Source organism: Nerophis ophidion, linkage group LG05 (assembly GCF_033978795.1).
Source record: "Nerophis ophidion isolate RoL-2023_Sa linkage group LG05, RoL_Noph_v1.0, whole genome shotgun sequence".
In the NCBI taxonomy this organism is placed as follows: domain Eukaryota; kingdom Metazoa; phylum Chordata; class Actinopteri; order Syngnathiformes; family Syngnathidae; genus Nerophis; species Nerophis ophidion.
The window spans coordinates 68665280-68682783 of NC_084615.1; the positions used below are offsets into that span (position 1 = coordinate 68665280).

General features: G+C 39.6%; 1 protein-coding gene across 4 annotated transcripts in view; it reads left to right on the top strand.

The window, feature by feature from the left end:
• The window catches only part of adam19b (ADAM metallopeptidase domain 19b), a 107575-nt gene that overhangs the window by 83859 nt on the left and 6212 nt on the right, over positions 1–17504 (top strand). For all 4 annotated transcript variants that reach the window (XM_061901873.1, XM_061901872.1, XM_061901871.1 and 1 more), the window contains 6 exons: positions 6977–7085; positions 8615–8831; positions 11382–11459; positions 15260–15368; positions 15438–15564; positions 17309–17411. In XM_061901873.1, the coding sequence (XP_061757857.1) occupies positions 6977–7085; positions 8615–8831; positions 11382–11459; positions 15260–15368; positions 15438–15564; positions 17309–17411 (743 nt within the window). The remainder of the gene's footprint in view (positions 1–6976; positions 7086–8614; positions 8832–11381; positions 11460–15259; positions 15369–15437; positions 15565–17308; positions 17412–17504) is intronic.

Sequence of the window (17504 nt, forward strand, 5' to 3'; positions counted from 1 at the left end):
TTTAATGCACCCTAAAATCCGGTACGCTTTATATATGAAAAAAGATCGGCAGTGCGCTTTATAATCGGGTGCAATCTATGGTCTGGAAAATACACTATGTGGGGTCAAATGAGACAAAATTAAATACATCTTTAAAGAATTACTTAAATGCGTCATTAATTAAATGTATAAAGACATTCAATTATTCAATCATTGAAATTATTTCAATATTTGATTATTTCAAAAATAATGTATTTACTTTTGGATTTCATGGTTTAATTAATTATTTCACAATTTTCGGCACTATTGTATGATTTGCGTGTCAGCCCTTAATACATTTATTGTCACAGTTTGTCACACCACCCCGTGCCTTGTTTTGAATATCCTGGGGATTTTCTGGGTTCAGTGTTCGTTCATGTCCTGCGCTCTTATTTTGCTGCGTTTGTATTTTTTCGTAACTGCTTTACGCCTGCGTTCGAGCACTTTTTCCCTCAACTGTTTTCTGTTTGTGATTAGCACTATTTAAGTTTTCTCGGGTGATGTAAAACTTCTACTAGAAAAGCGCTATATAAATCTAAGCCATTATTATTATTTTTATCCTTTTTTGATGCCGAGCTCCAGTGCGCATGCACTTTGTGGACGCCGTCTTCTCCACATTTCCTGTGAGTGTTTTACTGGGTTTCAGCAGTTTTGTTTTGTTTTCTTCATAGTCTGTCTGTTCAGAGCACTTCCCTTCTGCTCTCGCCTTTTGTTTTGTCAGTTTAATTAATTAGGACCCCTTTTACTGCACGCTGCTACCTCGTTCGTCTGCATCCTCGGAATCCCTACAACCTCTTGCGTCTTCCGCGACGCACCATTTGACACCGCTTGACATTTATTTGATCCGTCAAACTCGCCCATAGAAGTCAGTGGGCGGGGCTAACACAAATCCAGTCAATTGACCACTTTGGTCTGAAGCATGACAGTCTTTCAAAACATGGTGAGTAAAGAGGATATATTTGTACTTTTTCGGGAGTGGCTGGTAGATATTTTAGACCTTGTGGAGTATGTGGAAACCAGTCCTGTTGAACCAGGGCTTGTAGCAGTTTCAGTAAAGGACTTTTTTTTCCAGTTATCAACGTTGTTTCAACACTTTCACATCAAGATATTGACCAGTACTCCTCTGCTTCTCTGGTCGAAGTTCCACAGACAAGTGGAAGTGCTGGGTAACCAATCAGGTGTTAGGTACCGTCTACTAGTGGACACACACGGGTTAATTAAATAATTAATTTAATCATCCATCGATTCATTTTCTATCGCTTGTCCCTTTTGGGGCCGCGGGGGGTGCTGGAGCCTATCTCAGCTGCATTCGGGTGGAAGTGAACTAAAGTTATAGTTAAAGTACCAATGATTGTCACACACACACAAAATTATTCTCTGCATTTGACCCATCACCCTTGATCACCCCCTGGGAGGTGAGGGGAGCAGTGAGCAGCAGCGATGGCCGCGCCCGGGAATCATTTTTGGCGATTAAACCCCCAATTCCAACCCTTGATGCTGAGTGCCAAGCAGGGAGGTAACGGGTCCCATTTTTATAGTCTTTGGTATGACTCGGCCGGAAATTGAACTCAAAACCCACCGATCTCAGGGCAGACACTCTAACCACTAGTCCACTGAGTAGGTAATTAAATGATTAAATTATTTTGGAAAAATGACACCAATAATTAAGTATTGAATTATTAAATATAATTAAATGCATGTATTCATTAAATCATGTCACATTTATTAACACATTTATGTGTTTGATTCCAAATATAATTAATGACACAAGTAATTAGATGTATGTATTTATTTGAATTTGCATCATTTGACCTTCCATAAATGTATCCATGAATATGTAGATGATATATTTATACTAAGGCTGTCAAGTGAATATTTTTAAAATCAGATTAATCACACTCTTGAACTGTGATTAATCATGATTAATCACAGGTTATTATTTGCTTGCATAAATACAATTTGCTAAAGAAAATACCCCAATATTTGGGTACAAATGCAACTTGGTGGTCAGAATGGACATGTTTTAAATGTTTTACTGAACTACAAGTCATTGATTTGCTCAAAACTTGGTGACAGCAAGTATAGTTAGAATTAGGTGCACTTTTTGAAGGTTGTTGCAATAATATAGCAAATGTACAGTATGTTAACTAACAAACAAGTTTAAATAGTGCACAATTTACATCTGCATTTACTCTTCCTTAGTTTAAGTAGTTTTATCTCTAAAGCGCTTTTCACAGATAAAATCACAAAGCGCTGAACAAAATAGGTGAATTAAAACAATTCAATCAAAACAACAGAGGCAACTATCATAAAAAGGATACAAGTGGATTAAAAATGTTAGTTAAAAGGTGCATTCAGTAAAAGCTTTACTGAAAAGAGAAGTCTTCAAATGTTTCTTAAAAGTGTCAACACAGTCCAGCTCAACAACTGCTTAACCAGTTGATTAAACAAATGTAAGCCATTTTTAATTTTGTTGGCAATTTTGGACCGGATGTGACGCCGGGTGTGTGTGTGTGTGCGTGCGTGCGTGTGTGTGCGTGCGTGCGTGCGTGCGTGCGTGTGCGCGTGTGTGTGTGTGTGTGTGTGTGTGAAGACACCTTGACGAGAAGCCAGTGTGATGAGGAATGACGTGACGGTTGTCAATAAATAACGTGCCTCTCAATTCCCTTGTTTTTCTGCTGGGCTTCATCTAATTACAAAACCTTGGTTACACAAATAAACTTACATTTTCAGACGACTGCGCTAAATTTATTTTTTGTACCAACCAGTTGTGGTTTGTACGACGTCAGTTGACGACATAGACGACATCTTACAGAACTTGGTCTTCACAGATGTTAATGTCCTGTCTGCGTTGGCTGTACATTTCCAAAATACATTGTTTAAGTGTGGTTAACTCAGATAAACTCAACCAGCAGTAATTGGATAGGATAGATCTTTATTGTCATTACACAAGTACAACGAAACTTTGTTTTCAGCACAAACCTGTTCAAGATTAGACAAACAAACAGTGTACAGGGTTACAGAACAAGAACGCTGATGGGTCGCCATAAGGCGCCCCGTAAAAGATGGGAAAAGGGTAAACGCTGGGGAAGGATGAGTAAAAAATACAATCTAGACGGGGCCCAGTCTGGAGTGGGAAAAAACCTCCAAAGCAAAGCACATATACATATTACAACATACATCTCCAGATATCTAGTAACAGAGGGAAGGTAGTTCAAGGTCATGGTGGTAGGCCGCAGATCTCAGGCGCTGACCATCCATTCATCACCCCTATGGGATTTGCGTCGAGGGTGTTGGGTTGGGGGGGATGGGGTGTGTATGTGTGGCGTATATTTTTGTGGATGTGTGTGTGTAAGCCCGTAGTGTGTCTCTGTTCCGCGGCCTTGGTGTATTGCAGTCGCTATTCCAAAGTCAGCAACAACAGGTGTGTGTCCATGAGAGACAAGAAGGATGTTTGTTGTGTCTTCACCACACCGTCCTTCGAATTGTTGTCCTCTGTTTGCTGTCAATGTAGCATTCATGCTAGCGACACCATCCTCACTTTCATGTTCACTTTAAGACACTATTTTAAACTTGATGTGAGGCGATAAGAAATTTTGTCGCTGCAATACTAACTGATTACCTCAGTTTTATCTAAAGTTCCATCAGAGTTTGATTTGAAGGTCGCAGAGCACATCGCTCTAACTATCATCAGCACTGCCTTCCGGCAGTCAAAACAAACACTGTGATTCATTTTCATTCATTTATGGTAACGCAAAATGTATTTTTTTTATTAATCACATGCGTTAACGTTGACAGCCCTAATTTATACTGCAACTTGCAAAAGGTTTGCAGTATACAATTCCAGTATGAGAAAGTTAAAAATACCATGTTACATATTGTAAAATGTGCTGATACCTCAACTTGCTGTTACCATTATCCATCATACTGTCTTCAAAATTCAATAAAAATATTCAAAAAAAAAAAAAAAAAAGTGTAAAATACTAAACTAAAGGAAGAACGAAGCTCAAATCTGCAAGACCCCTCTTTGTTTTAAGCATGGGCCTTGGTGTCATTAGGTGATCTGAAGTTTGAGGCTCAGGTCGTACTGAAGTACAATAATACAATTACAATGTCATTAGTTTCAAGTCAAAGACCATTTGGGATCACTGCAAGGTTTAAGAATGAACATCAAGTCTCAAAGAGTGCACAACGCTTGATAGCTGGTAGTTACACTAGCCCCCTTTTGTGGTTCATTTGGGAAGTACCTGCAGTTCTCTCATACTGTAGGTCAGTGGTTCTTAAAGGGGAACATTATCACAATTTCAAAAGGGTTAAAAACAATAAAAATCAGTTCCCAGGGACTTGTTGTATTTTTTGAAGTTTTTTTCAAAATTTTACCGGTCTCGGAATATCCCTAAATAAAGCTTTAAAGTGCCTTATTTTCGGCTCTCTGCAAAGACACTGGCCTTTTCCCTGTGACGTCATACAGGGCTGCCAATGTAAACAAACAATGGGAATACCACAGCAAGATATAGAGACATTAGCTCGGATTCAAACTCGGATTTCAGCGACTTAAGCAATTCAACAGATTACGCATGTATTGAAACAGATGGTTGGAGTATGAAAATATTGAAGAAGAAACTGAAGCTATTGAGTGAATAGCTATTGACGCTATTCATAGCCATAGCATGGCCGAATAGTTGCGTTAGCATCGCCGGTAAAATGTGCGGACCAAACGATCAGGACTTTCGCATCTTTTGACACTGGAGCAACTTAAATCCGTCGATTGGTAAATGTTTTTTTTGCATTAAATGTGGGTGGAAGGAAACGTAATATAGTTGCAAATGCATCTACAGGTTATCCATACATCTCTGTGCCATGTCTGCTTTAGTACCGCCGGTAAATAGCATGTTAGCATCAATTAGCGTAGCATGTTAGCATCGATTAGCTGACAGTCAAAATCAACAAAACTCACCTTTTTGATTTCGTTGACTATCGTTGCAAATGCATTTGCAGGTTATCCATACATCTCTGTGCCATGTCTGCCTTAGCATCGCCGGTCAAATGTGGAGACACTGGCACATTCAATGGGGGTCTGGCAACAGACACTTTCGCATCTTCGGGCCAGTGGTGCAACTTGAATCCCTCCCTGTTAGTTTTGTTACACCCTCCGACAACACACCGACGAGGCATGATGTCTCCAAGGTTCCAAAAAATAGTCCAAAAACGGAAAATAACAGAGCTGAGACCCGGTGTTTGTAATGTGTTGAAAATGAAAATGGTGGGTGTGTTACTTCGGCGACGTCACGTTCTGACGTCATCGCCTCCAGCTCGGTAAACAGAAAGGCGTTTAATTCGCCAAAATTCACCCATTTAGGGTTCGGAAATCGGTTAATAAAATATATGGTCTTTTTTCTGCACCATCAAGGTATATATTGACGCTTACATAGGTCTGGTGATAATGTTCCCCTTTAACCTTGTTGGAGGTACCGAACCCAATTAGTTTCATATGCGCATTCATCGAACCTCTCTTAGTGAAAAATAAAATGTTTTTTTTTTCAAATTCAAGACAAACTTATGTGTTTTTGGTAACACTTTAGTATGGAGAACATATTGTAAGTAACAAAGACCTAATTTAGTGGTTTTTGGACACTAGGGGAACATATTCTAAGTAACAAAGACTTAATTTAGAGTTATTTGGTTAGGGTTAGAGGGTTAGGGTTATAATAAGGCCATGCCGAATAAGGCATTAATAATTACTTAATGATGACTGGTTAAGGGCCAATATGTTACTAATTTGCATGTTAATAAGCCACTAATTAATGGTGAATATGTTCCCCATACTAAAGTGTTACCATGTTTTTTTACTGGTGCACAAAATGAACCGTGCATTAACATCACCTTGTTCAAAGAACAAAACCAACACAGTGCATAAACTCACAACAAATTACACACCTGCAAATCAGTCTGACTTCTGCTGTTGACGTATCTGTAATACGCCGATAGGTAGAAGTTTTTATTGACACGATGAATCGGGTGTGACCTCCGCCGAACCCCTGAGGCCAACTCACCGAACCCCTAGGGTTCGATCGAACCCAGGTTAAGAACCACTGCTGTAGGTGATAAATATAGTAAATACAAAAGTTTTTAAACTCAGTACACATTGTCCTTAGAACAGTTAGTGTCAACCACTCTTTAAAAATAAATATTTTTTAAGAAAAAACTATTGTGAAAGATAATGATATCATTTATCATTGTATTATTGTTTTTTTTTTAAACATTTGAATAGGTCCAATTATTAAAAGAAGTACCTTATTAATCACTGCTGGCTGTACATATCCTACAAAGTCAGACCTACACTGTTTCAATGTCCATTTCTCTATAATTATTGATGACTGAAGTACTGATATCAACCAAACCCCCTCCACTCCCCCGGATTGTAAATAATGCAAATAATTCAAAAGTTTATACTCTGATGATTAACTTGTGTGATGACTGTATTATGCTGATAGTATATATTTGTACCATGATTTCATTAATGTGGAGCCTGACTTAAACAAGTTGAATAACTTATACGGGTGTTACCATTTAGTGGTCAATTGTACGGAATATGTACTGAACTGTGCAATCTAATAATAAAAGTTTCAATCAATCAATCAACCCAAATGTAAAACAGCATGTCTCATATTCAGGGTCTGAGTTTTATACAGTGTGAGTCAAAGCTTACAAAAATAGGAGTCATCTAATATTGATTCTTATGTGAGGCACAGTGTATCTCGCATGGTTGCTTAAATATTCAAATGGGAAAAAAATGCATCGACTTGTTATTGTTATTGGATGATGTCCAAGTTGACGTGGAGGCTTTTCAGTGAAAGAACAGTGAAAGGTTGCCATCTGCTCTCCATCGGGCGGTCCAATAACACGATGTATGTGTGTGCGTGCGTCTGTGTGTGTGTGTGTTTTGTGTTGTATGCAGATGGCCGTCCAGCTCCTGACGTGTGTTTTAAGAAGGTCAACGAGGCAGGAGACATGTATGGGAACTGTGGCAAAGATCTCTTTGGGAAGTACAGGAGCTGTAAGGACATGTGAGTTTTGTTTGTTTGCTTTATGTCGCATATTTGGATGTTTATTCACCTAAACCACCAGGATGGGACATTAGCAGAGGTGGATAAAGCTGCATCCGTAGGTTGCCTACAGCCACAGTCCGAGGTGGGTAGTAACGCGCTACATTTACTCCGTTACTTGAGTAACTTTTGGGATAAATTGTACTTCTAAGAGTAGTTTTAATGCAACATACTTTTACTTGAGTATATTTATAGAGAAGAAACGCTACTTTTATTCCGCTCCGTTTATCTACATTCAGCTCGCTACTCGTTACTGATTTTTATCGATCTGTTAATGCACACTTTGTTTGTTTTGGTTTGTCAGACAGACCTTCAAAGTAGGATCCATCACATGCCTGCGTTTCACCAATCAAATGCAGTCACTGGTGACGTTTGACTCTGCTTCACCAATCAAACAGAGCCAGACGGTCAAACGATTAACTGCATTTTTTTTATTTTTATAAACCTTTACTTATAAATTTCAACATTTACAAACAGTTGAAAATAATAATCAGAGTACAAAAACAGTACAAAAACAGTACAAAACAGTACAAAAACAGTACAAAACAGTATAAAAACCGTACAGAACAGCGCCAGAGGGTTGTAATCTCAAAGTAACTAAAAGAAAATGCAAAAAAAATATATATATATATAAAATAAACAAAGTGCAAAGCCGTAGGCTCACTCAATCTCAGTAAATAACTTAAATATGGAACACAGCATCATCGTTTTCACAGCTTTTTGGTTTTTAGAGGTAGAGTGTTTTAATGTAGAGTTGTAAATCTTTTTTAAAGGCACAAAAAACAGGTTGGGTATTGAGAAACCTACATTTGTGAATATAAAACTTCGCCGACAGTATAATGAGGTTGCAAAGGTAAAATTCATTTTCCAATTTTTTTTCAATACAGTGTAGAACTCGGTTGGTAGAGTGGCCGTGCCAGCAACTTGAGGGTTGCAGGTTCGATCCCCGCTTCCGCCATCCTAGTCACTGCCGTTGTGTCCTTGGGCAAGACACTTTACCCACCTGCTCCCAGTGCCACCCACACTGGTTTAAATGTAAAAATTACATATTGTGTTTCACTATGTAAAGCGCTTTGAGTCACTAGAGAAAAAGCGCTATATGAATAAAATTCACTTCACTTCACTTCCTGGCTCTGAATTTGTGCATTACTTGTTGCCGTCATCATTAAACGAACAGGTTACTAATCAGTTAGTCAGTGCTTGAGTAGTTTTTTCACAAAATACTTTTTACTTTTACTCAAGTAAATATTTGGGTGACTACTCCTTACTTTTCCTTGAGTAATAAATCTCTAAAGTAACAGTACTCTTACTTGAGTACACATTCTGGCTACTCTACCCACCTCTAGCCACAGCTGGCATACCTATGTTTTTAGACACGGCTTTTGTAGACCTTTCACCCAGCGACTGTAGACTAGGTAGAGAGTTTATTTATCTATTGGTCGTGCATCGCGTGACAAACTGAATGAGGCGTCTTGCTTGTTTTCTGTCAGAGACGCCAAATGCGGGAAGATCCAATGTTTGTCCTCAGCATCCAAGCCGATAGAGAGCAATGCGGTGCGCATTGAGACCACCGTGAGTGTGGGCAACAAGAGGGTGCATTGCATGGGGACACACGTCTACATGCCTGGTCAGAGAGACGAGGAGGCGCAGGGAGACACTTTGGACCCAGGCCTCGTCATGACGGGAACTAAATGTGGTGACGACTCGGTGAGACTAATTCTTCATTCATCACATGATTAATTAGCAAATCTTCATATGGCTGTGTCACGCCTAATTTCTTCCCCCCTACAAAGACCTTCCCCCCCATTTACTTCCGGGGTCATGATTAATACCGACGTTTTGTTAACGCTATATTATAAAAAAAAAAAAAAAAACATTTACAAACACAGGCTATGGGATGACGCATTTACTTCAGGGGCCACGTTTCCTCTCATGTCATCCCATAGCTTGTGTTTGTAAATTTTTTTTGAAATTTTTTTAAAAATTTAAAAAACATGGTACGTCTGTATTTTTATAATATAGCGTTATATTTTTATAATATAGCGTTAACAAAACGTCTGTATTAATCATGACCCGCCCTGCGATGAGGTGGCGACTTGTCCAGGGTGTACCCCGCCTTCCGCCCGATTGTAGCTGAGATAGGCGCCAGCGCCCCCCGCGACCCCAAAAGGGAATAAGCGGTAGAAAATGGATGGATGGATAATCATGACCCCGGAAGTAAATGGGGGGGGGGGGTTGTAGGGAGAAGAAATTTGGCGTGACAGCTGCAATCTAATTTGCATTATTGGCCATGACGTATTTTTAAAATGCTAATAAAAACGTTATTTATATATTTAAAGGAGTGCTGTTACACTTTTTTTTGTTTAATCTGATTAATCACACGTTTGCGTTTTGATTAATCACAGTAAATGACTTCAATGCATAATTATAATGAACTTTAAAAAACTCCAATATTTTGACACAAATGCAATGTTATTGTCTGAATGTCTTACTGGAAAATGTTAACTTGAATGCACGTCATTGTTCAAAACAAATTAATCTAAAGACCCATCGGAGTGTACTTTGAAGCAAAATTTAGCATCCGCGGTTAAGGGCCCATAGACCGACATTTAACTAAAAACTGCTTTTTATGTATTTTTGCTCCTGAAAATGAATCTGGCAGCAAAAAATAAATAAAAGGTCCTTCCTACCTTGCTCTTCCATCAACACCATAGTTTGTGTTTCCTTATGCTTTTCCAGCATTTCCTTAAGGATCTTTAGGACAACATCAGTAGAGGAGGATGCAATATAGCGGCCTACATTCTTTTGCTCTCGTTTTTGAGTTTCAGATCTGCTGTTTTTTTCTCAGCTTTTCCGCAGGTTCTGAATTTAATCCAAATTTCGGCCAAAACCCTTATTATACAAAATCTAAATCATTTAATCCTTTGCTGCAAATTACACTCTTCTGATTTCGTCCTTCGCATTTTGCGCAAGACAATTTGACTGGAGAGGTCCATACTTACGTCATATTCCCATAATTTGGAAATGTATGAAGGCTGACCAATCTTTAGTTGTGTTGCTACAACCTGCAACATTGCATCTGCAAGGTCCTTTCTTCAAATTCTGTGAGAAAATATTGCTGTATTAGATGCTACAGAAAAAACTCCAGTCTTCTGTCTGCTGAAACAGGCCACATTTTGGAGTTAAAAGTGGGCGTTCCAAAATATGCTGGAACTCATTAGAAATTAAGCCTGCTTTACTTCTGGTTCTATTTTGAGGGAATTTTAACTGTCGACATCCTTTGTAACGATGACATAAGTGCAAATGTGTTCAGCATTAGAGGAGCCCTTTAAGGTAAAGGAGCTTGTGCGATCAAATTAAATGGTGCGATTAATCAGCGATTATACATGACTAATGCGATACCGTTTTGGAATAAATCGCAAAAAATAAAACACGTGTCAAACTTGTTTTATTTTTGTGGCACTGTTATGGCTGCCACCAGAGGGCTGCTTATAACAGTGAATATATATGAACATACATGTACAGGCTCATATTTTTTCACATTTGCCTATTAATTTGATTATTTTTTTCAAATACAATTTGATAAATGACTTGCTTTTAAATCATAAGACAAGCAGATATTTGAGTATTTATTTTATTTGAACATAAAACATATATAGATGATATTTGTTGCATTATTAGATAATATTAAAATTCAATGCAGTACAAAATGGAAAAATGTCAAAATGGAAAAAAATAATACTTTTGGTAATAAGGATAAAATAATTCAATAGTGTACTTTTATTTCCAGGCTTTCATGGGCCACATAGAACGAAGTGGCGGGCCAGATTAGGCCCCCATGCCTTGATTTTGACACAGATGAGTTAAAGCATTAACATTGACAGCCTTAATTAAAGGACACATATTTGTATTACTAGTATCAACATTTTAGCCTTTTCTTGTTACATTAGGCCTTTTTTGCTCCATGTTAAAAAAAAGCTCCCTTCTTTCATGTATACACCCACAAAAATGATTCCCAGGCGCGGCCACCGCTGCTGCTCACTGTTCCCCTCTCCTCCCAGGGGGTGATCAAGGGTGATGGGTCAAATGCAGAGAATAATTTCGCCACACCTAGTGTGTGTGTGACAATCATTGGTACTTTAACAAATCTACTCTGATTAATCATGGCAGACCTCCACAAATAAATGAATGCATGAGAACTGCTGCAATTGGCTTCATTTAATGTAACACCTAACATTTATTTCCTACTTTCAATAGATTTGCTTCAATGGAGAATGCCGGAACGCATCTTTCCTCAGGGCTGATGACTGCAATGCTAAATGTAACGGACACGGGGTGAGTTTATATCCTATGGGCCTGATTTACTAAAGATTTGCGTGTACTTAAACGTGTGCAAACTTGATAGCACACGCAAAGCTGATATACTAAATGTGTGCACAGTGGATTGGGTTTTTTAAGTGAGCAGAAAAATGCGTGCAATTCATTTTGCATTTCTGTCATCATTAATGTGCAAAATATATGCTGATTAGCAAAACGCCCACAGCACTGGGAGGAGAAAATGCAAATATATTGTACAGCAGGCGCTATGTGATTTATCAACACTCATCACTGTATTTTGGGAGCTCTAGTTTGTGTTTTATTTAGCACATGTGAAAAGGATGCGCAAACTATTGCACACAGGGATGGATGCTTACGCTGCAAAGACAGACGGTAGACACGATCCTCCGTCCTTCGTGTCTGTGTCAACATATTTGAATGGTCAGACCAGGGGTGCCCATTACGTCGATCGCGAGCTACCAGTCGACCGCGGGGGGTGTGTCAGTCGATCTCCAGCCAGGCTTTTAAAAAAAATAGACCTAAAAATTGGTGATCATCAATCTTCACCAAGACGTCACTTAAATGACATTCACGGTACCGGAGGGTCTTGTGAGATGACGCTGGCTGCTGCAAGATCATTATTATGAAAATATGACAGAGAGGAAGGCGAGAAACACTTTTTATTTCAACAGACTCTTGCGCCGTACCTTCCGTCAAAACTCTAAAGGCCGACTGCACATTTCCTATCTTCACAATAAAAGCCCTGCTTTATGCTTCCTGCGCTAACTAAATACAGAGTCTCGGAAAACTGGCGTGCACAAGCGATCCCTCAGAAACCTGGCATGCACATCACTTGTGCACGCCAGCTTTCCGAGACTCTTATTTTGTTAATGCAGGCAGCATGAAGCAGGGCTTTTATTGTGAAGATAGGAAATGTGCAGTCGGCCTTTAGAGTTTTGACGGAAGGGACGGCGCGAAAGTCTGTTGAAATAAAAAGTGTTTCTCGCCTTCCTCTCTGTCATTTTTTCATAATAATGAACTGGCAGCAGCCAGCGTCATCTCACAAGACCCTCGGGTGCCGTGAATGTCAATCACGCAAGCTACGGAATTTGCCGCCAATGTTTTTCTTGTAAAGTGTATGGAAGCTGGATGAATTAGATGCCAAAAACCAACCACTTTCATGGGGTATTGTACAGAAAGGACAACTTTTTTTCTCCTCCATTTGAAAATGTGGGCGTTATCATCATTACTGTCTGATTCCAATCAATGCAAGTCATCAGAATCAGGTAATACACCAATTTATATTCTTGTCTTTGTGAAAGAAAGACATCTATATGTGTTACACATGCTTGTATTATCATTAAACACATTTAACTTGTTTACAAAAATGTCTCTTTCATAAATAAATAAATATAAATGATATATATAAATGAGGCAGATCCCCTCGAGTTGGTCAATTGAAAAGTAGCTCGCCTGCAGAAAAATTGTGGGCACCCCTGGGTTAGACATACAGTTGTGATCAAAATTATTCAACCCCCACTCAATGTTGTTGTTTTAGCAAGTTGGACATTTATTCCAAATTTGCTTATAGTCATATCAAATAAAGATGTGTCAAATGGACAAATGCAACTTAAATTGTAACACTGTATTTTACAAAATATCAAAAAAGAACATTTTTCTTAATATCTCATTGACAAAATGATTCAACCCCCTAGTTACATGCATCTTTAGTACTTAGTAGAACACCCTTTGGCAGTAATTAAATCCTTCAAACGTGATATATAACCGGACACAAGCTTCTTGCAACCATCTACAGGTATTTTAGCCCATTCCTCTTGGGCAAAGGCCTCCAGTTCATTCATATTATTGGGCTTGCGTGCTGCAACTGCCTTCTTCAAGTCCCACCACAGGTTTTCTATAGGATTTAGGTCTGGCGACTGTGAAGGCCACTCCAGAGTCTTCCAGCCCTTCTTCTGCAACCACTCTGATGTTGATTTGGGGGTATGCTTGGGATCGTTGTCCTGTTGGAAGGTCCAACGTCTCCCAAGCCTAAGCTTCGTCACTGACTTCATGACATTTGCAGCTAATATATCCTGGTGGGAAATAGAATTCATAATGCCTTGAACGCGCTGGAGATCCCCGGTACCTGAAGCAGAGAAACAACCCCAGAGCATGATTGACCCCCCACCATGCTTAACAGTAGGCAAGGTGTTCTTCTCTTTGTAAGCTTAATTTTTTTCTCCTCCAGACATAACATTCAGTCATAGGCCCGAAGAGTTCCACTTTTGTCTCATCACTCCATAGAACAGTTTCAAAAAACCTTGGGGTTGGTCCAGATGATTTTTGGCATACTAGAGTCTATTTTCTTGTGCCTGGTAGTCAGAAGTGGGGAGCGCCTGGAAGTTCTGGCATGGAGGCCTTCATCTCGTAGTGCGCGCCTTATTGTCTGGGACGAAACCTGTGTTCCCCCCTCTGCAATGTCCTGTTGTAGTTCCTCAGCTGTTACCCGGGGGTTTTTCACCACTGTACGCTTCAAATACTGGACAGCAGTCGCACACAGCATCCTCTGTCTTCCACGCCCAGGTAGTGTTTCCACTGTGCCTTTAGCTTTAAACTTGCGAATTATGCTCCCAACTGTGTCTCTTGGAATGTGTAATGTATTTGCTATTTTTTTATAACTATATCCTTTCTTATGAAGACAAATTACCTCCTCTCTTGACTTCTTTGACCACTCCCTGGACTTCACCATGTTGCAAATACACCATTGACCATCCACAAGTAGCTGAGCGTAACAGTTTTTTTTCAATCAGTTTAATTGTTGCTTGTTATGGTTCTAATCACATCTACAGGTGTTTTCAACACCTGATTGAAAATACCTTATTCAAATTCTGTTCTTAAGAGTTATGATCTTCAAGGGGTTGAATAATTTTGTCAATGAGATATTAAGAGAAATGACACTGTTTGGTATGTTACAAATTATAATGTTGCAATTCAAGTTGCATTTGTCTATATAATGCATCTTTATTTGATATGACTATAAACAAAACACGGAATAAATGTCCCCCCTGCTAAAACAGCAAAATTGTGTGCGGGTTGAATAATTTGATCACAACTGTATTGTCTCTTAAGTAACATCCTTTTATAATTGTATAGCTGTTAGAGGGCTTAAGGGGCTGGTTAAAACAAATTCAATTGATGCGTTTTGGTTTCCTTTAATGTTTTTTTAATTGTGTTCGATTTGTAGTAGCACCGCAGAACTTCTTCTAAAATGCCCATAAAAAGTGGCGCATGTCTGGTGCTTGTTTAAAAACAGAGCAAAACGCCACAGCTGGAGGATCACAACATGAATGTGCAGTAGTGAAGTGATGTGGAATTGAATTATATTTATATAGAGCTTTTCTGTAGTGACTCAAAGCGCTTTTTCAAAGTGAAACCCAATATCTAAGCTACATTTAAACCAGTTTGGGTGGCACTGGTAGCAGGTGGGTAAAAGTGTATTGCCCAAGGACACAACAGCAGTGACTAGGATGGCAGAAATGGTGATCGAACCTGGAACCCTCAAGTTGACAGCATGGCCACTCTACCAACCAAGCTATACCGCCCTACAGTAAATGAGTGTCTCCATGGTGATGCCTCGTATTAAAAAAAAAATGTTTTCAAACACACAGTGTTAATAGATCACACTCAACACTCTTCCCAATAGTACACACTATTTTATAGATTGCATATAATATTTAGCGTGTGGATTTTAGCAAATCAGGCCCTATGAGAGGAAGTAAGACAAGTTGTCACATGACACTTTCCTCCCCTCTCACTAGCTGTGTAACAACAACCACAACTGCCACTGTGAGAGTGGCTGGGCTCCTCCTCTGTGTGTCCAGAGGGGGGCGGGAGGTAGTGTGGACAGTGGACCTGTCATCGGTCACAGTAAGGAAATTTACTTTCGTGTCTGAACAGGATTTGGAGACACATTTTATACACACTTTCTTCCAACAGGCCACCTTCTTCTCATCCTGCTGGTCCTTCCTCTGGTTATTTTCCCTCTGCTGGCTGTTGGACTGTGGTGCTGCCACAAACATAAACTGCATCCCCTTAAGAGCTCATCACCAGCACCTGTACCAAGGTACAGTGTATCCTGAAAGTATTCACAGCGCTACACTTTTATCAAATTTTATGTCTCATTCTTATTCCAAAACTGAACAAATTAATTTTTGTCCTCAAAATTCGACAGAAAATACCCCACAATGACGATGTGAAAACATTTTTGATACATTTTTACAAATGTATTAAAAACAACAATATCACACGTACATAAGTATTCACAGCCTTTGCTCAATACTTTGTTGATACGCCTTTGGCAGCAATTACAACCTCGAGTTTTCTGGAATGCGATGCCACAAGCTTGGCACACCTATCTTTGGGCAGTTTTGTCCATTCGTCTTTGCAGCACCTCCCAAACTCCATCAGATTGGATGGGAAGCGTTGGTTTTCATCCAGGATGTCTCTGTACATTGCTGCATTCATCTTTCCCTCTATCCTGCCTAGTTTCCCATGTTCTTGTTGCTATGCTTCACTGTAGAAAAAAAAACCTTTTCACATTGTCATGATTGATTGATTGAGACTTGTATTAGTAAATTGCACAGTTCAGTACATATTCCGTACAATTGACCACTAAATGGTAACACTCAAATAAGTTTTTCAACTTGTTTAAGCTGGGGTCCACGTTAATCAATTTATGATCACGGTGGAAGAGGGGTTAGTGTGTCTGCCTCACAATACGAAGGTCCTGCAGTCCTGGGTTCAAATCCAGGCTCGGGTCCTTTCTGTGTGGAGTTTGCATGTTCTCCCCGTGAATGCATGGGTTCCCTCCGGGTACTCCGGCTTCCTCCTACTTCCAAAGACATGCACCTAGGGATAGGTTGATTGGCAACACTAAATTGGCCCTAGTGTGTGAATGTGAGTGTGAATGTTGTCTATCTGTGTTGGCCCTGCGATGAGGTGGCGACTTGTCCAGGGTGTACCCTGCCTTCCGCCCGATTGTAGCTGAGATAGGCGCCAGCGCCCCCCGCGACCCCGAAAGGGAATAAGCGGTAGGAAATGGATGGATGGATGGATGGATGGATGGTAAAAAAAAAAAAAATTGTCGACTTACTACTGACAACAGTAATTAATCAGATCAACGACCATGAATTGTACTACATTATCATTATGGAGTTTTGGCTGTAGAATTTTAAAGACAAATTGAATTTATTACATTTTTGGTTAGTTCCAGTTTATTTCAAACACGCGTACAGTAAAATTACAATGTATTACATTACATATTTCCAGCAGAGCTCATTCAACCCTACGCTTTTTCATATCATAGCAGTTTCAACCCATTTGTTTGTTCTTTATTTGCAACACAACAAATAAACAGTAAGTAAACCATTATTAAATACATATATAAATATTAGACATATTAACCATCCATCCATCCATCCATTTTCTAGCGCGTATTTCCTTTCGGGGTCGCGGGGGGCGCTGGCGCCTATCTCAGCTACAATCGGGCGGAAGGCGGGGTACACCCTGGACAAGTCGCCACCTCATCGCAGGGCCAACACAGATAGACAGACAACATTCACACTCACATTCACACACTAGGGCCAATTTAGTGTTGCCAATCAACCTATCCCCCAGGTGCATGTCTTTAACCAATACACAGTAATTTAATAAATAGTTGAATTATTGTGTTTATTTATTGGAATAAAACTTTAACATAACAAAATGTGGAATAAGTGAAGCGCTGTAAATACTTTTACAGGTCCACTCTGTTTTCATGATGTCCTTTAACTGAAGCGAACGTAACCAAGGTAGTCTATTGCTTCCAGTTGTTCGGTGCCTGTGGAAGCCAGACCTCTGCACGCCGAGGTCCATGTGAACGGTCACGCCAACCCCACATTCCTGTTGAAGAAGCAAGACTCAGGCCGGCAGGTACAGAAATGTCACAAAAGGCGCCAGTCAGAAAATGTGCCAAGTTCACCTTTCGTTCTTGTTTTTGTCAACGTTATTTTGATTTTGGAAGGA